This window comes from Microplitis mediator, chromosome 7 (assembly GCF_029852145.1).
Source record: "Microplitis mediator isolate UGA2020A chromosome 7, iyMicMedi2.1, whole genome shotgun sequence".
In the NCBI taxonomy this organism is placed as follows: domain Eukaryota; kingdom Metazoa; phylum Arthropoda; class Insecta; order Hymenoptera; family Braconidae; genus Microplitis; species Microplitis mediator.
The window spans coordinates 2,557,357-2,581,358 of NC_079975.1; the positions used below are offsets into that span (position 1 = coordinate 2,557,357).

The 24,002-nt window shown below is 33.3% G+C and overlaps 3 protein-coding genes across 7 annotated transcripts in view; 1 reads left to right on the forward strand and 2 right to left on the reverse strand.

The window, feature by feature from the left end:
* The window catches only part of LOC130671518 (solute carrier organic anion transporter family member 74D), a 32,113-nt gene extending 10,879 nt beyond the window's left edge, over positions 1-21,234 (forward strand). For 2 of the 3 annotated variants that reach the window (XM_057475455.1, XM_057475456.1), the window contains 9 exons: positions 6,724-7,103; positions 7,254-7,612; positions 7,857-8,086; positions 8,222-8,362; positions 8,440-8,562; positions 12,130-12,641; positions 12,710-12,971; positions 13,062-13,190; positions 13,458-21,234. In XM_057475455.1, coding sequence (XP_057331438.1) covers positions 6,780-7,103; positions 7,254-7,612; positions 7,857-8,086; positions 8,222-8,362; positions 8,440-8,562; positions 12,130-12,641; positions 12,710-12,971; positions 13,062-13,190; positions 13,458-13,627 — 2,250 coding nt within the window. In that variant the 5' untranslated portion in view covers positions 6,724-6,779 and the 3' untranslated portion in view covers positions 13,628-21,234. Of the gene's footprint in view, positions 1-6,296; positions 6,574-6,723; positions 7,104-7,253; positions 7,613-7,856; positions 8,087-8,221; positions 8,363-8,439; positions 8,563-12,129; positions 12,642-12,709; positions 12,972-13,061; positions 13,191-13,457 lie in introns of those variants that run through there. The other variant, XM_057475457.1, reaches the window with a different exon arrangement.
* A 247-nt stretch (positions 21,235-21,481) lies between these two features.
* On the reverse strand, positions 21,482-22,833 carry LOC130671523 (uncharacterized). 3 transcript variants are annotated; one of them, XM_057475468.1, is made up of 4 exons: positions 22,761-22,833; positions 22,365-22,467; positions 21,957-22,280; positions 21,482-21,885 (listed from the first exon to the last, which is right to left on the reverse strand). In XM_057475468.1, the coding sequence occupies exons 1-4, from the start codon at positions 22,812-22,814 to the stop codon at positions 21,659-21,661; spliced, it is 708 nt and encodes a 235-aa protein (XP_057331451.1). In that variant the 5' UTR covers positions 22,815-22,833; the 3' UTR covers positions 21,482-21,658. The 3 variants fall into 3 exon arrangements, with proteins under 3 accessions (XP_057331451.1, XP_057331449.1, XP_057331450.1); XM_057475466.1 differs by having other exon boundaries at positions 21,488-21,885; positions 21,957-22,254; positions 22,330-22,467; XM_057475467.1 differs by having other exon boundaries at positions 21,491-21,885; positions 21,957-22,245; positions 22,330-22,467.
* Positions 22,834-23,026: 193 nt separating this feature from the next.
* LOC130671526 (HD protein homolog) lies at positions 23,027-23,854 on the reverse strand. The gene is made up of 2 exons (XM_057475471.1): positions 23,574-23,854; positions 23,027-23,386 (listed from the first exon to the last, which is right to left on the reverse strand). The coding sequence occupies exons 1-2, from the start codon at positions 23,763-23,765 to the stop codon at positions 23,132-23,134; spliced, it is 447 nt and encodes a 148-aa protein (XP_057331454.1). The 5' UTR covers positions 23,766-23,854; the 3' UTR covers positions 23,027-23,131.
* Positions 23,855-24,002: the final 148 nt, after the last annotated feature.

Below are 24,002 nucleotides of genomic sequence, written 5' to 3' on the forward strand. Positions count from 1 at the left end.
GCCGACTCAGATGAAAGCGATACAGTTCATAAAACATAATTACGGGCTGAAAAAAAAAACGGCAATTAAGAGAAAGAAAAATAATGGAAAAGCAATCAAATGATATATAATCGCGTTTCATTTGATAGAAAGTAAATTCGACAGAATAATAATGGAATCGTGAGAAATGAAGCTTTTTATTACATATATATGTATATAAAGTAGGCGTGTGGTGTAAAAGATATATATCTCAAGGTATGTAGCACGTTGGATCATCGCGACCGAGAAACGTGGTGCGCGCGCGCGCGACCAAGCCAGTCCTCGTTGAAGGCGAAGGCTTAAAAAGCGAACACGATACACTTTTCCACTTTCTCTACGGCCGAGATGTTAAGCCCTGGAGACTTTACTTATATATACATATATACATATATATAGTCAGCGAATGGCAATCCCCGGGACACGAGCGATGCCGATTCGCAACTCTCAGTTTCATGTATACCGGGTGAACGTCAAAAGTTTCACTCTCAATAATAATAACTCATGATTAAGCGGTAACTCCTTTCTTATCCTTTTCATTAATGGCTCCTTATCATCCAGCTCATTATCATTATTACACACATAATTATTAATAAATATAATAACTTCCTATTAATCGACCAAAAGTTAATTGACCAAAACGAGTGATGAATAACGCGATTAGTCCCAGCCAGCATGAATAATGAATTAAGCTGCCGATGATGATAATTACGACCATCATCATCATTAATAATAAATACACTTCTATATAAATATATATAAATGCAACAATAAAATTGAGCACCACTGCGTATGCTCCCATTTCTCCTTTACTTTTAGTGGTTGCTCGGTGGATCTACTATGCGGTTGTATAACAGCAATGAAAGTACTCCTCGGCGAGTGCATCAGGGAGCTTTGCATACGTAGCGACTCATCTATGATCGACCGGCTCTATCTGGTCTATGTTACGCGGGAATTACGGCTCATCTGCATACATCCATACTCTCTTGCAAGTTGCAACTAGCCACTTATCCAGCACTTTTGCTCGCCTTATCATTCCCTCTGGCCTACAATACAACAATTTTCCTTTCGGTCCCGCTTAGCTGACTTCCTCTATTCTTCCCACCAGCATCTGCACCACAGATCTAGTCTATTGCATAAAGTACCCATCTGCAGCCCAGTAGCCGCTCAACAGTCCAGTAGCATGGGTCGTTATAAATTTTACCACCTAAACAATTAAATAAAATCCCGGGCACCAAGCAGCCTGCTCTCTGTACCAGGGATCCGGGGATGTAGGGCATTACATTCTAGAGTACTTTATTCCTCCTCAAGTCATTTCTTCTATCCATTACCTTATCGATCCGTTCGAGCTTACGGGACGATGACTCCAAGCCGCCGAGTCAGGTCGAGTGCTATTTACACTCACGGATTCGCGCATGAGCCCGCGAACTCTCGCACGTTGTCCTGGAACTCGGAGTTCAACTCCCGCAGATTATTAAACTTCTGGTTGAAAAAAAAAAAATTTTTCCCAGAAGCCGTCGATAATCATTCGGTGTTTGTTCAAAATTTTTCATCATCATCACCAGCAGGGTTCATTGTGCCCATCTATCTTATACTTACACATGTATATTTATACACACACTCATACATTATTACATATTTTGGCAGCAAGATTTCCGAGACGAGTCGATGATCGATCCACCTTGAAAATCGTCCGACAGTTACATATGCCAAGGAACCTTTTACGTATGCTGCACGCATGATCCTAAATTTTTTTTTGTTCTTACTCACTCGCTCTTGGTACGGACAGAACACGCGGGTAGGTATCTACCAGCACATACGTCTCGTACATATTTTCTCAGTCCAAGCACCTTAGCGAGTTAGCATCTCCGCCTTATATTAAGAAAGACGAAGAATCGGACGGTGTATTAGTGATACAACCAGAGGATAGGACACAGGATGGATGGACGTGTGTATAAGTAGATGTGGATAAAACAAGACGACGTCTGGCTGGTCCTCACTCGTTCCCTCTCTCTCAATCACCCCTTTGCTCGGTCATCCGTACACCTATACATGTGTGATTATCTTACTAAAGTGTGGACAAAAAGGAGGGGGGCCAAATAACTTTGAAAGGTAAACGACTTCCACGATGTGCGTGGCAGAGTCATGACGAAGCCACGTCCAAGAAATCCAGACTCCGTATTATAGTACCATACTCGTATATGTCTTCCTCCTTATCCTCTTTTTTAATTATATGAATATATATATATATATATTTTTTTTCCTTTTTGTTTTTTATCACTGCCATTATAATTATAATTATTATTACTATTCAATACATACATATTTTAACACTTGTTGCGTCAAACAAGTGTTTTTTAATTGTCATATTTACCTACTTAAATTAGATGATTTATCGATTATGGCTGGATCAATTAACGATTATGAATTTTAAATAAATATTTATATATATTTATTCATTAAAGACGCATATACGCAATCGATTTAAATGTAAACTCAATATATATATTTATTTATTGATATGTCTCTTTCTACATAAATATGTTGCATATTCCGGTTTTCGGACAACATAATAATAAGACCCCGCATATATTTATTCATATATTTATGCCGAGAAATATAATAGTTGTAGCAATTTTAACAGGTGGACGGATACCCGGTATCTAAATAAATATTAGACGGTTTAAAACATTTACCATCATCGTATTTAATGTCTTAAGTTTGCCCAAGTCGAAAGCTGCAGACACAACTGTACGGACAATTCATCAATGTCTTTATATTTATTTTTTATTTAAATAGCGTGTACGTATCGTTACACATAACCGATAAGTTTCGGTACATATACACACAATTCCTCACGATATATATATCTGGCTCCGAATTGTATAACTTATAAGTATACAAACACTCTGGTATATTGTTACCGAATTTATAACTATTTTGTACATCAGGAAAAATTTATAAAGACAACATACGACAGAAGGCCTGATCCTTATCGCGGGTAAATTTATCTAGCCTGTGGTTTTTATTTTTCTTATCTATTATTTTATTTTGGAAACGAGCTGGAGTTTGTGCCGGTTATCGTATTGATAAATAAGTGATGAATTTTTTTTTTTTTTAGTTTATTATTATTATTTAAAAAAAAAACCTTGGCCGGGAGATTGTTTGTCGCTTAAAAATTTGAGTAGTGTAGAATTGTTTTAGACTGATTGAGACTCGTTCCGCGGTTCTGTTGCTCAATCACCGATATTTTTAGACCATTATGCGAATCCGTTAAAAACGATTTGTTTTTGATATATTTGCTGGTTGATTTAAAAGCAAAAACACAAACAGCTGTTACGCAGGTAATACATAATACAATTTATAATTTATTTAAATAATTATTTATAAATTCCAGTGTAAGAAAAAAAAAAAAAATGTCTTTTTGTCAGTCCAGAGGCTCGAAAATTTCCTCAGGTCTGTGTCACAGAAAGCGATAGGAAGCGTAGAGAGTAAGAATAATAAGAGAAAGGAAAGAAAGAACTGGCACCCGTTTCAAGGTGAATTTATAGAAGCCTCCAACCGAGTAAGATTATTTCTGGATAGGAGTCGAAACATCTCCCCATCTGCCCATGGGCAAGTCGCCGAGCTGTATACATACGTCAGCTCAAAAAAGGGCGTGCGTATTAAATTCATTTAAAAAATAAATTAACCAGTGAACTTTAGCTCCAAGACCGGGCCGTCTTTTATCGTCTTAGTCTGTCAGGATTTAAAAAAAAAAAAGTATAAATAAAATAAATGTTAGAATGCTGGTACGCGAGAATCGGGAGTCGGCCGCGGATTAAATGAGGATAGAGTTCGATAGGAATAGAGGGTAAAAGTACAAATAAAAATAAACATTAACAGCAGTAGCACAAGCAGTTGTAACAAATAAAGGAGTCAGAGTCAGAGTCAGAGTCAGAGGGATCTGAGGGACCAGGGGATAGAAATGGAAGGGCGGAACGAAGCAAGCGTGCGCGCCTTGAAGTAGGTCAGGTCTCAATGGTGGCCTACGACCACATATGCGGTACGTGTGTGTTTAAAGACAGACTACTGTATAATATGCACGAGCGCGCATTCACTCTTGTAATTTGTATATACATACAACTTTATATATATTTACATTTACGTATATATATTATATCAGTACACAGAGTTTACTTGTACAGTAATTTTCTATAAATGTACCGGCAAATACATCGACAATGGACAGATAGTTGGATGTAATAGTTGCGAGGTTGTTATTATCTGGTCTATAATACGGACTGGACATCATTCAACTGCCTATTATACTGTTTCACTTTAACGGTTTCGCTATTATTGCATACATACATACATGTCCTGAGATAAAGTGACACTGTCGTATGACGTGGATAAAACTTTTGCGGACGTGGGTAAAAAACATCAGTCAGATGTCGGCTCTGTATGAAAAATAAATTAGCTCGCGCTGGACACCGGGAACAAAAATAATAACAAATATATATATATATATATATATATATATATATATATATATATATATATATATATTTTTTATTTTTAAGTAGTGGACTTTACATTTTAGTTGTCGGTTGCGCAAACTTGTGCAGAACGTATATTATTACGGAGGTCACGGGGTCAGAGCTGGGTTAGATGGGGTCGCGTATAAACTATCGCTACATTGTCAAGCTGAGGAGTAGGTGGAATTAATAATAAAACAATTTAAACATATATGTTTTAAATTGTTGCCGTAAATAAAATAAACTAGATGTTTTTTATTTTTTTCCTCATACTTTCATTGATTTATATTATCGGATTATTTATATAAATAATAGGTCAACGGACCTGGATAAAATGACAACGTTGGAAAATTTATAATTACAGTTATCTAGTAACCGGTAATTATCCTTTGTCTATAACTATATTTAATTGTCATACTTATTACTTTTTAATTACACTATTTTATGGTCTTGTTTTTTTTTATTTTTATTTTTAAAAATGTGAATTCCCCATTTTTTGGGTCGTTAAAATTTCAAGTAGTTATCTTATTTTTTAGTAAATATATAATATATTATTTTATTATTTTTTTTAAAAATGGAGAATGTAAATAGTTTTATATGTCCAGTGAATGCAATCCGGTTTTCGACCTCTATCAAGTGTCTCAATTATTAGTTTATGTACTACTTTGGTATTAAACTTTATATTATTACTCTTATGGGGTAACCACTTTGTCTATATGTTAAAAAACGATAATAATAATAATAAGAAATATACTGATAGAGATAGGGTAGAAAATTGTCCAAGAAAATGTGAATTTCCGGTTGATATTTAATATTTTATTGCTGTCGGTCAGGTCATATTTATACATAATCCTGTTGATATCGATAATAATAAATCGGTGGATATATATATATATATATATATGTATATATTTTCCATAAAAGTACGTGGCGTGTTATTTGGCCAAAAAGATAAAATGCCGATTAAGGGAAAATGATTGTCGATAATTTGCGGTGGAAGCTCAAAATAATCTATTATTACATAAAATATGTATATGTTTATATATGTATGTATATATTAAAGACTGGATACAAGCATTTATTTATAAAACTCAGCAGTTGATAAAACGAGTACATCGTCCTTTACCTGAAAAAAAAAAAAAATAATAATCCCGTGGCATAAGAAATATTTTTTAATGATAATTTTTTTTTTATTGGCCTACGATTGGAGGCTGATTATATAATAATAATAATAAAGTATGATCAATTGTTATCGAATTAAATGGGCTGTAAAGTAAAAAAAATAACTATTTTTTATTGGGTCAAAAAGAAGCTATTAATCATCGGGTAATAAAGTTTCGCGAGGAAGGGGGTGAGAGAAAGACGAAAAAAATGAAATAAAAAAGTTAAGTAAATACCCTGAGGACAATTACATATTGTCCTTGATGTTACAATAAGCTGGGACAGAGTGTATATAAATAGCGGTATCATTAATCGTCGATGTCGTTAGTTAATGCTTTGAACTGATATCGAGCATATCTACGCGTTAACGTTCACTAAAATTTTAAAAAAACACCTAGTGAGTATACGATAAAATAATAACTGTAATTATTTACATTAAAACTTTTAAATGACAATAGTGATAATGGATCGCTGGTTTTTCATTAAAATTTCTTGCGATGATCGTGAAAGTGAAACGGGATTACTTTCTACTTTATTCGCGTGCATATCTGCATTCAGTGGGTGAGAAGGGAATTAGACGTCGGAGAGACGAGTTAATAAGATAAAGAGCTGATGGGTGATGGATAATATGAGTGGGCTGTTTAGTTGGACGTTTAGTTCGTCTGGTGGCTGGCATTGAGAAGCATTACCAGGACAGGGTACAACAACAACTGACACTATAAACGTCCCAGTGGGACAGTGAAAGGCGACCTAGACCAAGTCCACGCCACCTGAACTAAACGCAACAACCTGATGTTACTCTACTCTTACATTTATATAAATATCTTGCTCTACTACTCGCCAGTTTCCAGTCTTTGTATATTTTCCCTCTCAGGACTAGGTAAGAGATCTCCATTGTCCTCGATCACCGGGTGGAGGTGGATGGGATTTCACTCTCAACTTACTTTCGATTTCTACTATAATTGCTTACTATCACTATCACTTTTATTATTGCGACTGCTATTAATTTGTATGACTTTTTTTGCTGCAGACTCAACGACTCAGGCAGACGATTAATCGAGTCCGCGGTACCTTCCAGGAGGAACGATGGCAGGCGAAGACACCCAAATAATTGCCAACGGGGCCGTTAATGTCCTGACGATAATACCCAGTGAAAAAATGGCAAACGGCAACGTCGAGATGCACAACAAGTTGAACAACAACGGGACGATAAAAAACGGCAACGGCAAGGTCTTGGAAATAGCGATGGAAAATGGAAAACTGATCGCCGTCGGGGATGAAAAGTCAAACAGTCTCCACACTGAGTTCGATGACGCAGACGTCTCTTGCGGATGGGGGCTTTTTAGGCCACGTTGGCTGCAGTATTTCGCCACGAAACAGGCCTTCTTGGTCGTCTTCTGTCTCACTTGGGTACGTTATCTTCTGGTAGACTAGTTTATTTGATTATAATTAGACGCCTGAAGCGGCGGATGAGAAAAAAATTTAATATAAATATGTAGGTGATTGACATAATTGCTTGCACAACGATTTAATTATTTTGTTATTCGGTTTTGTGCACAGGTGCTGCAAGGCATGTATTACACCTACTTTGTGTCGGTGATAACGACGATTGAGAAATTATTTCAAATCCAGTCTAAAACGACGGGTATAATTATGTCGGCGACGGAGATCGGGCAAATAGGATCCTCGCTCTTGCTGACTTACTACGGAGGTCAAGGACACAGACCCAAGTGGATCGCCTGGGGCATGATACTCTTCGCCGTGAGCTCTTTTACCTGCTCGATGCCCCATTTCATCTTCGGCGAACAGCTGATCGAACAGAAAAAAACTCTATTCAGGATCGACTCTGACTCGGATCACGTTTCTTCTAGTCTTTGCAAACCACAGCCGTTTATTAATTCATCAATGGATCTCGACGGGTATGCCCGAGTCCTTTTCCTTTCATTCTTCTCATACTTTTTCTTTTACACAAAAATAACTTAAATCTGGCAAGGTCAGACATGATACGGGGTCCCGCATCCGATAGATTAATGCCTCAACTCACATCATATATTTCCGATATCTCCCGCGATGAAGATTTATTTAGTTTTTTTCCACTCTGCGGCTTATCGCAGTTTGATTATTCAAAAGCGATTATTTTACAGAAAAATATATTCATTGTAGGCTGGGTTCAACCACGAGTCTGCCGAACTTTGGCTCATCCTCAGACACCGAGTACTGCCAGGGTACTTTTCTCGATGAACAAAGGATCCAAACTAAAATAACGTCAATAGTCCTGGCGATTTTTTTCGTTTCTCTACTGGGAGTCGGGATGGGTCAGACAGCTGTCTACACACTTGGCATCCCCTACATAGACGACAATGTCGCCTCTCGAGAAAGTCCTTTGTACTTCGGTAAGTAACCAGCATCAGCATCCACTCAGAGTCCGTATAAAAAATAAATAAATATCTGATACAAATTTATCCCCCATTACCGAAATGGATACAACCGCCTGACCCTCATGATTTTCTATTTTTATTTTCCTACAGCCATAACAATAGGAGTGAGAATTCTCGGTCCAGCGCTCGGATTTATTCTTGGCTCGCTCTGCACTATGCTCTACGCAGACCTGTCAGATAACCCGCAAATCACGCCTACCGATCCGCGGTGGGTTGGCGCTTGGTGGCTTGGTAAATAATTAAACTTATCAATAAATTTACAAACATGACTATTTAAGGTTTCCGTTAATTATTTAATATAATTCCAGGTCTCGTCCTGATAGCCGCAATGCTGATGCTGGTCAGCGTCGCCATGTTCGCATTCCCCTCGCGGCTGCCCTCCGGCAAATCCTCGCCCAAGACCGAAGATTCAACGAAGCCCAGTCTGAAAGGTACGTCGACATCCACATGCCCCCTCTATTTCTTAAGCTCCATTAGATTTACATTGTCATGTAAATCACAAAGTCTAGTGTCAAGGACAGGACACTAGCTCAGCCGATTAGATGTCTTACTCTTACCGCGTTTACACGGCACGCATACTCATCAGCCTATCGGTCCCAAGCCGGCTACTCTAGCACTGAGCCACGCCGAGAGATCTCCGATTCCAGCTACTCCATGTAACATACAACATAATATACAATAAGTGTTAGTATACATACGTGTGCCCATTTCGTCCCAGTGTGAGTCAATAATAATGACTGACCGACTCGCGAACGGTAGAGCAAGTTCATGGTCACCGCGAGCCGCGATACGAGTGGAGCTGGAACTCAGGACCCTGATGAGGACACGTGTGTTCTCCAACGAAGGGGGACACACCAACTCTACTACCACGGCTACAAAATATTACACATTACGTTCCTCGTTAATGCTGTCAACTGTCTCACGCACACCTACAAGACTCCTCCTCAATTTAGCTCTCGTTTGTTGCTAATACAATATTTTTTATTGCCTGTTTTTTTTTACCAAACATCATACCATTAAAATAAAATACGCTAAATCATTTTCATTGAGCCAATCGGCATTATTATTATTTAAATACTTAATGTTTGCCCAATTTGTGTGTCTACGATAATGTAATTTTTATATTCGCTATCTCGACTGAAATTACTACAACTATTACTACAACTGACAGCAAATACATCCGTCTCATTTTACACCGCAATTTTAAGCTCTCTCTTACACTACACACGATAATAATAATAATAATAATAATAACAATATATGTTCCTCTTATATTACTTATACTATCTCTCGTACTCTTCTTTTTCTTTCACCTTGTGGAGTCTATGGATCTATGCGGGGTTGCCAGCTTAGGTTGACGAGTACGAGCATCACCACCACCATCACCACAAACATATTACACGACACGACAGGAATTCTCCTTTGGACTTTGTCTATTACAATACTTGAGTCTTAACATATTGGAGTTAATAAAAAAAATAAAATACTTGCGTAGGATTAACGTCCGTAGTACAATATAATTTATCTGCCAAATTAATTCACTAAAAATATTTTTATTGCCTACGAGATTATAAAAAATGTTTATGTAACAGTATCTTGGAGCGCGACCCTGAGTCCGTTATCATTTATCATGTTTCTATATATATATATATATATATATATGTACATAATATTTACAACATTAATCGGGGTGCCTGATTAATATTGTAAATGTTACGATGGTGTTACGAAATAATATTATTTTTTACTTCAATAGTAACGGGGGAAAAAAAATATTCGATATTTTTTATTATCTTCAATATATACATATATATTAATCCATGTAGAGCAGGGTATTAAAAATTTTTTAATGACAATTAAAAAAACAAATTGTCCATTTGAACATCTAGTAAAAAGTTCATGCCGGGTGTCTAAGGAGGAAAAGTCTGTGCGCTCATGCGCCGCGTAGTGGTGACTTTTCAATCCATTTCGCGTAGTTTCAGGAGTCACCACTAAGCGGCGTATAAGCGTACAGACTTTTCCTCCTCAGACACCTGTCATCAACATTTTAACAGCCATTCAGATGAAAAATTTTTTTCTGCCCTCCGGCCGGAAAGTGGCAACTTTCGGGCCGCTGCCCTAAACGAAGTTGCAACTTTCCGGCTTCGTCGAGCAGAAAAATAGTATACGCACCTTGGCCAGTAAAAAAGAAAGCCTCAGACCACATGTTTGTCAGCCTCGGCTTCGCCTCGGCCAACAATTACATGTGCTCTGAGACTTTTCTTATTTTACTGGCCTAGGTATGTAATATACTATTTATTTATTTTTTTTTCATTCAAACAATCTCTATTAAAAAACGAGCAAATCATAAAAATTATATTAGTCTACTTTTTTTATTATTTAAACCATCACTGTTAACATGTGCAAAAATTATGAATGACAATAAAGTTAGCAGTCATTTAACAACATTTTGATTTTTTTTAACAAAAAAATAAATATTTAAAAAATTTTTTGAAAAATTGCACGTATAGTTTATTAAATTTTCTACATGTGTATTTTTTAAGAAATATATTTTTTTATGACAATAAAGTTAGCAAACATTTAAAAACTTTTGGATTTTTTTAACAAAAAAATAAATAATAAAAAAAATATTTTGAAAAACTGCACGTATAGTTTATGAAATTTCCTACATGTGCAATTTTTTAGAATTTTTTTTTTTTCATTATTTATCTGTTAAAAAAATTTTTTTTTTAAATTCAAATGTCTGCTAACTTTACTATCATATTTTTTTTATTATTTATCAATTTAAAAAAATTTATATTAATTTCAAATGTCTGCTAACTTTACTGTCATAAATTATGATACTGAAGTTAGCCGACATCTAATAATTTTTGGATTTCATTTTAGGCAGTAAATTATAAAAAAACAAAAATTTGAAAAAATTGCACCTGTAGTCTTTTAAATTTTCTACATGTGCATTTTTTAATTTTTTTTTAAATTTAATTGTTCAAACTAAAATCAAAAAATTTTCAATTGTCTGCTAGCTTCAGGATCGTCAAAAATTGTATTATAAACGGCAAAGTTGTATGGTATAATTTGTTAACGGTGATTTACTTAGGGCCAGGACATATCTACTTATGTAGATATGCGCATCTATCGCTTGATAGGTGTAGTGGAATACCTATGGAATATTATTCTATTTGAATTCTATCAAGAGCCATTGGCTTGAAAATACGCAATTTTTATTTCGTCATGTGTGGAAGGGTTACGTTCGAGTCACGGTGTTCCCTTTCCCTAGGTTACTGATAAGTAGTAAAACGACCCCTGTCTTGAAGAATTGGAATGCGTATTTTACTGCCGTAACACAGTAATAAAAACTTTGACTTGATGCTTAATTTTATTTAGAGACAATAATTACGATGTGATATGACAGAGTGGGGCGGGATCGTGTGTGGGAGCTGACGGCACCGGTGACATGAACTAAACATTTTAAGTAATTTAAAACATAACAAATAATATTGTGATCTGGCAACTGTGTAAATAGCGACATTAAATCTATGAACATGTAATGTACTGTAAGGATATTATATATGTTGCTTTTTACCATACGGGTAAAGTACGTTCGGTCTTAGCATGTGTGCATACATCCACTCGAGCCAATTATTCTATAAATATAACACATATTACTATACTAAGATTATCATACTTTACATATTACACTTGTAGTAATTAATAATTACTCAAATAAATGACATTCCAGAATAATTAATGTTTAGTTTTTAATTAACGACAACAGCTAACTACCAGCAGTTAACGGTAGTTGAGTAAAAAACTTATTGTTTTTTAATTTTTATTCTCTGTGGAAAATTTTTTATTTTCTTCACTAACACTAATAAAATTTTCGGGTTTTTTATTTATTTAATTATGGAGTAAATTTTCGGCAAAGTTTAAAAAAATCTCGAGTCGATCTGTTACAGAGCTTACTGTCGTGAAAATTAATATCAATTTTTTTTGTCTAGATTTTCCGAAAGCAGTAAAAAGACTTCTGAAAAATGACATCCTGATGTTCAGAACAGCCAGCAGCGTTCTCCACATCCTCCCCATCGCCGGACTGTACACGTTCTTGCCAAAATACCTGGAGACGCAATTCCGTCTGCCAGCGCACCATGCCAACATGATATCAGGAGTCGGCGGTATCCTGGTGATGGGTCTAGGAATAATAATAAGCGGGGTCTTCATCCTGCGAGTGAAGCCCAACGCCAGGTTCGTCGCGGCCTGGATCGCGTTCACCGCAGTCGTCTACGCCGTGGGCATGGGCACTCTGATGTTCATCGGGTGTCCCATGGACGACTTCGCCGGGCTGACGACCAACTCCGAGGGTGTCACCAGTTTCGAGCCCACGTGCGACGCCAACTGCGACTGCGCCCGCAGTAAATTCAGTCCCATCTGCGGCGCCGATAAAAAAACCTACTTTTCCGCTTGTCATGCCGCCTGTTCGAACTTCACCGAAATCGACGGGAAAATATCCTCAGTAAGTCATTAATATTTAAATAAAACTAATATCCCCCAGCACCAGCAATAATTTTCCTAATTATCTAGTTTTACAACTGCCAATGTCTCGGTCAAAACGAAACAGTAAATGCCGAGTTTGGTTTGTCCTCCGAAGAAATGAGCAAAGCAACGATGGGTTACTGCGATCTAGAGTGCAGTAACTTCTGGGTTTACATGATCCTGTTTTCATTGTTCGTCTTCATTCACTCGACAAGTGAAGTGGGGTCGATGCTTCTTATACTGCGATGTGTTGATCCCCAGGACAAAGCAATGGCTCTGGGTCTCATACAGTTCGCGATAGGCTTATTTGGTGAGTGTAATTAATTACTTATGTTAATTGTGTGTTAATAATTTTTCTAACGACAACAACAGCAATAATAATAACGATAATATCCCACAGGAAACGTTCCCTGTCCCATAGTGTACGGGGCCGTAGTGGATTCCGCATGCCTGGTTTGGGATAACTCCTGCGGTGAACGTGGCGCCTGTTGGCTCTACGACTCAAACATATTCAGGATGTTCTTTCACGGTACGTTCACCGGGTAAATTAGTCAGCGTAATGTCTGGCGGTTTTACGCTTACTTACACAATAACGTCGTTGATTTGTTCGAATCCCGTAGCTCGTTATTTATATACGAGTGAGCTTACGCTCACGGCCTAAGCTAAAGTTTAACTGATGCTCTTTACAGTAAATCTGTTTTTTTAAACCGACTCCAGTACCTCAAACTATGTGGCGTACTAGGGGAATATCATCCGAGTCAGTCAGTAATTAATTAGATTTTTTGCTGTCTTGCAGGTACTACGGGTGGAATACTCATACTGGCATTTATTGTTGATCTCGTTGTGTGGTACAAAGCCGGAAGCATAAACTTTGTTGACGAGCAGACGGGTCAGGAAGGTTCTGCCGAAGAAATGACGACTCTTAAACCTCAGGATGGGCAAACTGTTGACAACGATTACCTTTAAAAGCTTTTTTACATTTTATCTGCTCAACCGGAATCGAATTAGAGGATGGGGGGAACGACAGTTGAGGTAAAGAAGAAAATTAACAACAAGATTAACTATTTTTTTGTAGGCATAATAGCTAACAGGATGCCTAATATACATATATCTATATATATTTTCCGAGAACATGCTCGTAATATATAAGGATAAATATAAATATATATAAAAGTGCGTTCGAACTTAATCTTCAAGGAAATATATTAACTATTTTCGTAGACGCTACATCGATCATAAGCTAATACCATACTGATGGCTCTTGTTTATCATTAATTATAGGTTAAGTATTTTGCCATAATTAAGGCGTAGATGCAGGAAGCTGCATAATATATGTATAGATATAATTTTTCATAAGTGACAATGGAAACGAAAAAGGAGTAAGCTCGTGAATAGGCAATATTTTTTATATACATGGAGAAATTTACGGTAACAGTTACAATATATTACGGTAATGGTTCCCATATCATTTTTTAAATATCGATTATATGAATGGTATCTATAGAAATTGTGGTAATCATTACCATCTACATGGGTTTCATTTCCATGTGATATTGGAATAGTTTCTATAAAATTATGGTAAAAAATTCCTGTCATTATGGTAGTCGTTACCACATACTATGGCAATAATTACCATGATATTTTGGTAATTATTATTTTAAGGTTATGGTAAAGATTACCATGAGATTTAAAAATTCTTCATATTATGGTAATTGTTATTATACTGTTATGGTAAAGATTGCCATGATAATTTGAAATTCTTAATTTCACAGTAATAATTACCATTCATTATGGTAATTGCGACTAGAATATTATGGCAAAGATTACCATGAAATTTAAAAATTCTTAAGTTTGTAGTAATAATTGCCATGCCATTATGGTAATTGTTACCACAGTGTAATGATTACCATAGCATTTATAAATTTATATTACAGTAATAATTACCATGATATCATAGAAATTTTAACCATAATATTATGGTAACGATTACTATGACATTTAGAAAGTCTTAAAATTACGGTCTTAATTACAATGGTGTCATGGTAATGGTTACCATAATATTATGGGAATAGTTCATATTATGACAACAGGTACCATGTGTATGGTAATTATTACCATAATTAAATTACCATACGACATAAGAACTTTTACCACAGTAATATGAACTGTTCCCGTAGTTATGGAAAATTTCCTAGAAATTATGAGTGTCTATTCCATATTTCCAAGTAATTATTACCATAACATCCTGGAATAATACTTCATAAACGTACTAGTAACAGTTACCATTATTTTCTCTCCATGTATATATATCTAATATATATATATTTTATTTTCCTGCCTAATGTAACGGTGCTACCTACGAAGAATGCGATAATCGGTAGCAATTATGTATGATTGGATGGTTTGAAATCGAATTATCTTTGTTAAATTTATTCAAAATTTTGGTATCGCCGTCCAATTAACTTACGTATGATTAACCATCAAAAAGTGTTGACACGGATGATGAATGGTTGACACTAGTGTTGGCAAATGTCGTGAGAATGAAGAATTATCGATGAATTCGATAATTAATAAATTAGATAACAGATTCGTGTGATTAAATAACCTGACAGTTTAAATATTTTTCGATAAATTTGACCGGTGATTAATAAGCTGACAACCAGGTGAGAAATTAAGAAAGTTTGAGCAAAGTTATTAATAATAATTAGTGTGATAAGAATAAGCCCAGTACAGTTCATTATTTTGACGGCCCGGACTAGAATAATTTAATTGATGGCGGAAATTTTGAATTATTAGTTTGCTCTCTGTTCAAACAATCCAGCAGATTTTTACTTCAAAAATAAATGTCGAAATTGATATTTAAATTTTTGTCTTCGTCAAGACTCTGTTATTAAATTACATAAAAATTATCAGACGATAAGACATTTTCATATTTATCAATTGTCTTACTTGAGTCTTATCAAAATAAATGAATTCAAATTTAATTTGAATTTTTGTACGTTCCGATAAAATTCTGAAATTTTTTTTGGTTCTCAATAATTTTTTACCGGAAAAATTTTTATAAAAATTATAAAATTATGAATCAGTAACTCGGATATTTTAAACAGAAATATATGAGCCCAGTAAAATATTTCGGGTCTGATCTGCATACAATGAATATAAAAAATAAATAATAAAAAATATTGAATTCAAATTCAAATTAAATTTTCATACGTTCCCATAAAATTCTGTGATTTTTTTGTGGGTCTTACGAATTTTAACGGAAAAATTCTTATAAAAATATGATTCTGAAATTAGCAGACAATTGAAAACATTCGGATTTATTTTTTCAACACATCAATCATAAAAAAAACTAAAAATATGCACCTGTAGAAAATTACAAAAACTACAGGTGCAATTTTTTGAAATATTTTTTTTTATAATTTATCGATTTAAAAAAAATCTACAAATTATTGGACGTCGGCAAACTTCAGTATCGTATAAAAATTCAATAATTATGAAGCCCAGTAAATTATTTCGGGTCAGATCTGCATACAAGGAATAAATATAAAAATAAATAATAACGATAAGTAGTAAAACGAAAAATGAAAGAGTCGTATTTTAATATGATACACTTTACAAATGACTTGAGTCAATGTCTTTTAAATAACTAATTAAATTAAATTAATTTACGTACATACATTTAACGCGTATATTTATAGCTGGTGAAAAACAGCGAACCTTCGAAATAAACTAAGCTCTCGATAAAAAATATACCTATATTTACATATATATTTCCAGTTAAATAAGTAGACACATAATCGTTGACATGAAACTGTAGCAATTACGCTCATGTAAAATTTTTATTTTTATAATTGTAATTGAAATTATCCAGTTAGAGCTCTCGAGCCTTACGTAGAATAGGATCTCTGGTTAAATAAATAACTCTCTCGATACGCAGGCATAAATAATAAATAAAAATAAATAAGGGAACTTTAGATTCCAAGTACCGGAAATAACAAACCGTTGTTATGTTTTACTTTGAAGAGATTAAGCTCACGCCGAGACTGAAAGTGTTTATGGCTCGAAAAATATCAACATATAACTAACTATTTTCTATGCTCATTACAAATAATAATAAGTAATAATAAATAATAATAAATAATAATATAGTAATAATAAGACGTACAAATCCCCGAGTATTTTCTCAGAGTATAACGGGAATAAAAGAGCAATTGAGTTAAATTACTTGTACAATATATGAAATAAAAAATTAAAAAAAAAGCATAAACACATCACGAGCGGTCTAAAAGTGACTTTCTCTTCCTTTAATTGTTGTTAATGTTGTTGTTGTTCATTAAAAGCCAATGACGATTATTTTTAAAACAAAATCCACTTGTGATTAATAGAAAGGTGATTGGTGGTTAAATTACACAGCAGGCTGCTCATCATGCATACAGTATAGAAAATTTTAAATAATAATAGTTATTAATATAATTAAGAAATAAATAAATCGGGTGATCGGTCCAGTTAATGAACATGACCAGTAAATTAACGTTATTTCATTTTTACCTAAAGTAAAAGATCTAGTACCAGATCAGGGGCCTATTACCAGATTAGGGACCTACACGGAAAAAATTAATCGTGGCAGCAACATGATTTTCATGTAGCCTTAATAGTATAAAATTAAGTTGCAAGAACTAAATATTTATGCTTCAGAAAAATTATTTATTATCAAGCAACTAGATTTTTTCGGACTCAAAATATATTATAATGTATTATATATTATATATTATATAGGGGAGGGAGGGGCAAAAGGGGGTACTTAAGGAAATACCAAGTTTTCGAGGACTCAAATACGCTAAGTCTTTTTTTTTTATGACATTCGAAGTAAATAAAAGAAATTTTCAGTTACCGTTGAAAAAAAAAATTTTTCATTTCTGCGGGCAAAGTGGGGTACCCCCTAAAAAAGGTAAAAAAAAAAAATTTCTGGATTTCAAACGAATTTGTTTAAGTTGAATTTTTTTAAAAGTAATTTACATGAAGAAAAATTATATTTTACATGTTTATTGGATACAAAAGAAGAAAAAAAATTTTCAATAGTTTTTATCATAAAACAAACGTCATTAATATTTTTCAACTGACAATTGATTATTGAAAAAGTTTAACAAAAAAATTCAAAGTAATGCTTAATTATATTTACAGAAGTGATTTTGGAATGTTTAAAAACCATTTAAAATATAAAATTTTTTTTTATCAAATTTTGGGGGTACCCTGTTTTGCCTACCCTACCCCGTTTGGCCCCCCCTTCCCCTATTATAAATTATAAATCTGAAAAAATCTAGTTGCTTAATAATAAATAATTTTTCTGAAGCATAAATATTTAGTTCTTACAACTTAATTTTATACTATCAAGGCTACATGAAAATCATGTTGCTGCCACATGATTTTCTCATGTTTATTTACCAAGACTGCATCATGTTGCATTCACGATTAATTTTTTTCCGTGTAGTATCCAATCAGGGAACTAGTATCTGATCAGGGAACTAATACTCGATCACTTGATCAGATATTTAATCGAATTTAAAAGTTCACATTTACAAACTCCTGAAATATTTTTATAAATAATTTTTTTCACGGGTAATTACACAAAAAAAAATACTTGATTGCTATTTGATTGAAAACTTCTAAAACTTCCTCTAATTTCGTTGCATCCTTCTACATTTACAAATTTGAAAATACGATCGTTCATTTACTGGCTCGGTCACCCTAAATAAAAAAAAAAAAAACACAAATATAAATAAAAATATCTCTTTCCGCACTTGTAAATAAAAGAGTACAATACTATTACCAAATTAAAACCCCGATATCATGTGAGATTGACTTGCGGAACCGAACTTTGATCATATTTACAATAAAAATTTTAATCTTTTTAATTATTAAAACTCAAGACTAATTACCACTGCCAGTTTTATAATTTTTTTACTTGTACATCTTGCATTTAAAACGACTTACTGTTAATTACCAATGAGACTTTAAAGAGAAATTAAATTTTCAAAAGGTTCCGCGGAAAGGTTTCGCAGATATTTCAATTTTTACGTAGAGACAAAACAATCTATTAAATTTACTTACAAAGAGATCAATTATATTAAAAAAATATATATATATAATATCACGATCATACTATTTTATATACTTTATAAGATTAATTGAGGAAAAAAAATAAAATGCGACCTCAAACGCCGATTTCACGTAATTAATTTTAAAAAACTAATTATCTAGTTAATTATAACTGCTAGTCTCTAAATAATATATAAATATATATTACTTATGAAATTTTTAAGCTAAACGAGTGTATGGTTTTGAGGGGAAAAAAATGAGAGAAAGTTAGAGAATGCAATATATATGGTGATAAGCAAAGTACATATGTATATGTCTATATAAATATATATGAGGATGCGCCAAAAATGTTGAGTTTCAAAATTTCCCATTAACCCAATAATTTTCTCTGGACTTTTTGGTCCAGGGTCAAAAAAATAATTTTCCACAAAACCGCACTTGCATATTTTTGAAAAAAATTAAACGCGCGCCAAAAAAAGCCCGGGACATTTAAACGCAATCTTTGGTAATTTAAAAATTCCCGGGCTTGGAATCCAAATTTATTTGAAATTTTTTACTCCCATGACTGTTGGTCAAAAAAATACAAAATTTTCGTACAAAATTTGCAGACAATTCTCTGCAATAAATTTTTTTGGCAATTAATTTCCGTAATGAAATTCGATTATTTGGCACATGCTGATATATATATATGAATACTATTATATTAATTTTTTTAACGATAAAAGATGAATTATTTCTATTGTTTTATAAAGCATTTATTGATTCCTGTACATATATTATTATATTATATTAATTTTATTACAATGTAATAGTTATGATTATAGTAAAGAAAGAAAGGAAAAAAAAGAAAATGTACTAGTACGACAAACATCACGATTTGACATAATGTAAAATTAAAAAATTGTATAATTATTTTAATTAATTACTATTATTATTATTAGTAACAATTATTTGTTGTCAAAAAGAAGCTGTAATATTTTAACAAACTATTTTTATGATGTAATCTATGTCAGATTTATTATTATATATATGTAACAATGCATATGCGTGATAATGATGGTAAATTTTTTTTTTTGATTTATTTTGTTGACTATACAGAGTAGGAGTACCATTTTTGGCCACTGCTCCATTTTTGGACATTTAACTTATGGAAAAGTGTAAAATAAAATTTCCATCGTTTCATTGTGTGATAAAAATATCCTGCACATATTTTGAATATCAATTGTGTCACTGCCTTTTATATAATAGTATATTACACACCTAGGGAGGAAAGAAGGACATCCCAATCCACGTGTGTTTAATACCCGGGCCTTTACTTCTGCTAGGCAATAGAGAAGTTGCATGTTTTGTAATTAAAATTTTTTTTGAAAGTTTAATGAAAGTTGTTAAGAAAAATTCAGGGAAAAGTTTTATAATAATCGATTTCTCGATTAAATTTTAAATTAAAAACCGTAAATTCAAACGCTAGTGATGTCATTATATCGGTTCCGACGCGCCATCGCACGGAGAGATGAAAAAAATGTTGGAAAATCCAAAAGTCCACACCTCAATCGCTCATTTTATTTTTAATCACTACTTTTATTATATAATATTAATGTATTTTTTTTTAATATGAACTTTTATTCAACTTACAAATTATCAATTTGATTTTTCACACCTCAAGCGCGAAAGCGCGGGTGTGCTTTATGGACGGTTTTTTTTATTCGACTATTTTACTCACATAGAAATCTTTCTACACTATTTTTTTATTTCTTATTCCCGCCTTTTGTCTTAGATGTCGCTTTTTTTTCAAACATATTGAAACGCTAGTGCTGCCACCTAAAATTTTTTAGCTGCATGCTAAAATTTTTTTTTTACAGAAAGTACTCAGTACTATCCCAGAGTAGCCATGACTATTTTTTTTTTCCGTGTAGCGTGACTTTCATTGGTTCTCAGCTCCAACAGATATAATGACGTCATAGCTAATTATGAGTCATTTTTTTTCCGCCAAAATTTATTCATTTTTTATGAGATGATAAAAAATTAATGCAACTTCTCTATTACACGCGCGGATTGAAATGTTCTACTTTTCTCCCTAGGTGTGTAATTTACTAATTATTCAAATTTTTCAAGTGTCCATAACTGGTCATAAAGTGGCCAGAAACGGTACCTCTACTCTGTTATTACTGACTTTTAAGACGTACCAATAGTCCCGGAATAATAATAGTTATTATTGTTTTTTTTTTTTTTTTTTGTTAAATGTCAATGTGTGGTTAAAATTTGCATCATTAATGTACCTTTTGAATACACACACTCTGATATTTTTCATTAGCCTGTGGATTGTTGGGTAGCCAAGACTCGTTTTGGTCCGAAGGCTGAGACTGATAACAGAATTATACGCATTTGCAAATAACCAATAACGTATTTTATAATTATTATATATATCATATATTATTATTATTATTATTGTCATTAAATTTGTTTATTAATAGAAAGGCAAGTGCCATAATTAGAAATAGATTATTTTATGTTTCATCTAAAATTAACCTTCCTCATAATTATTATTTTCTTTTTCATAAATTAGGAAAATCGGAAAATATGAAATTTTTTTTTTCGAATTAACGAAAATCTCATTTTTATAAATTTGAGGTCTCTACATTTTTTTTTAATAAGAATCCCAAATTCCTTTAGAAATCAAAATTTTGAACTTCTCATAGCAGTTTGACACTTTTTTTAAAATTTATTTGCAAGCATGAAATTTTAATTTTCAATTAAAAACTGATTAATTTCCAATTAAATTTTCTTAACAAATTTCATTAAAAATTTTCCAACTCACGATTAAAAAAAAAATATTTAAATTAAATTATAATTGTTTATTAATTTTATAACATCAAAATTTAAAGATAATTAAATTCTTAATTAATATTGATAAAATCTTGACTCAGGAATATCCATTGAATCTAGCATCGATCTTCGATAATCGTATCGACTTTCCCAAGGAAGTCCGTAATTATAATATCTACTATTTAAAGGTTTATCTGATGTGTCATCATCGTCAGAGTCGGAATTTTCGTCCTTCTTTTCACTGTCATTAAGTCTTGACTTTCCAGCATTTCCTGAATCCGTCGGATTTGGCGTTGAATTGTCTGCAAAATATTTAAAAAATTTATTATTTTACCTACATGACCGTATCACATATCAGAAATATGAAACCAACCAGAAGATGGAGTCGTTCCTTCAAGCCGATTCGCCATCACATTGACATTAGTGTTGGCATCAGAATCTTTTCGTTGTGCAGCAGCAATTGCTGCTCTAGTAGCGACTTTGGCAACAGTCTGGACCGGCTCACTGGCATTTTCCGTGAGCACTCGGACAACAGCATCCGCGACAGCGCTGGCAGTACTCTCGGACAGTTTTTGGGCCAGCATTCTCGTGACCGTTTTCGCAGCGTCCGCGGCAGCCGTCGCGACGGCCGCTGTTTCAATTATTTTGTCGGCATTCTCTTTCTGACGAATCTCAAAAAATTGTTTCATAAGTTTCACTAGAAATAAATAAATTACGGTAATAAATTATTTATTTTTATTTCTTACTTCATCGTCAGCAGCTTGCGCTCGCCGATACTTGCGTTGCGATGGATTTACTTGGGCGTTGATATTTAAATTTGTGTTGGAATTGGTACTGCGTTGACCAGAATAGGGACTGGGTCTTGCGTCTGTCACATCAAAAACCTAATTTTCAAAATTAGCTATCGTTAATACATCAGCCAATCAAATAAATTATCAAAAGAGTATTTTTATTAAACCGCGGGAAAATATTAATTTTTAAAATTTTTCATTTCGCGCGTTTTTTCATTTCGCGATTTTTCATAATAAAAATTTGTAAACTTTTTTCATTTTTTATTAACATTAGAGAAATATCGCGGGAAATTTTTTAAAAAGTGATTTTATTATTAAGAAAAAAAAAAAAATAATTTACGTATTTAATAAAAATACCATCGAAAATAAAAAATAAATAAATTTACTTGATTAAAAACCGCAGCGATCGCTAAGAGTTTCCAAACAAACAATCCAAACATCGTATCAGTATATTGTAAAAACGAAATACTTACCACCTTGATCCCGCACTTTGTTATATAGGCAACCAAAATCCCGATGAATATCAAAAATAAAACTGTCAATTAATTTTATTCAAATATTATAATTTCTAATAGTAAGCCTGCCACTCAGTCGCGACAGCGTTAAATTTACAATTCAGGGGATTAAAAATTAAAAAATTGATTATTAATTTTCAAACTTTATTTATTTTTACCATACACTTTATGCAGTTGACAATTATCATTATTATTATTAATTAACAATAATAATAACATTAATAACAATTATATCAAATTTTTCACATCAAGTCTTCATTGAGATAATCGGCACGGAATGGTCTCTGTTTACGGACATTTGCGTTGGTATTTATGTTCGTATTCAAATTTGTATTAGCATTGCTGTCAAAACTGTTTTCTAATTGATGAAGTCGAGAGAGAAAGGATTTCCGTGATGTATCCAGAGCTGACGCTCTTGGTTCATCCTGCCCATTATTAATATTCGGGTCTGATTTTGGAATCGAATTTGCCGCCATTTGTTTTGACAGCAGTTGGATCTATTAAGGAAACAAATAAAAGTTTATTCAAATATACACAAAAACAAGAACTTCCCGCCTCAAAAAAATTTTTTTTTCAATTCGTGATACAAAAATTTCTTTGGGCGAGTGATCAAAATTTTTCGCGCTGATAAATTCTTATTTTCTGTGTAAGAAATATTAATTGAGTACTAAATAATTAACTTACATGACGTTCGTGGAATGGAACCGCTTTGGAAACAATGTCCAGTAATTCGGCCAGCAAATGTTCAATTCTCAGCAACGCCTTTGACGAAACATCAAGAACGCTGAAGTCAACGAGCTTTGACTGCTGGACTGACGGATGAACCAGCAACAAAAATGTCAGAGCGACGGTCAAAATTATTTTTGAGTAACCCATTGTACTGATTTACCGAAAAGTAGTTGTATATTTATTTTTATTCAGTATTCGCTGAACAATAAATTAATAAATCGGACTCGTTCTCAGACATGACGGCAACGAGCTGATATACTCTTTGTAAAGTAAACAAAATGTTTATTTACATCACGGTAAAATTGGGAATGGCGATTGTTGATATTGGACATAAAATCCTACAGCTTATCCGTTTAATTTTAATATGCGAACAGGCTATTAAAT

Bases quoted from the DNA above. Each gene is read 5' to 3' on its own strand.
- LOC130671526 (XM_057475471.1), bottom strand. From the start codon at position 23,765: ATGGGTTACTCAAAAATAATTTTGACCGTCGCTCTGACATTTTTGTTG. The intron at 23,387-23,573 runs GTAAGTTAATTA...TTTCCTTAATAG, and splicing joins TTCCATTCCACGAACGTCAT to ATCCAACTGCTGTCAAAACA.
- LOC130671523 (XM_057475466.1), bottom strand. From the start codon at position 22,814: ATGTTTGGATTGTTTGTTTGGAAACTCTTAGCGATCGCTGCGGTTTTT. The intron at 22,468-22,760 runs GTAAATTTATTT...TTTGAAAATTAG, and splicing joins TCGCTGCGGTTTTTAATCAA to GTTTTTGATGTGACAGACGC. The intron at 21,886-21,956 runs GTTGGTTTCATA...AATATTTTGCAG, and splicing joins AGGAACGACTCCATCTTCTG to ACAATTCAACGCCAAATCCG.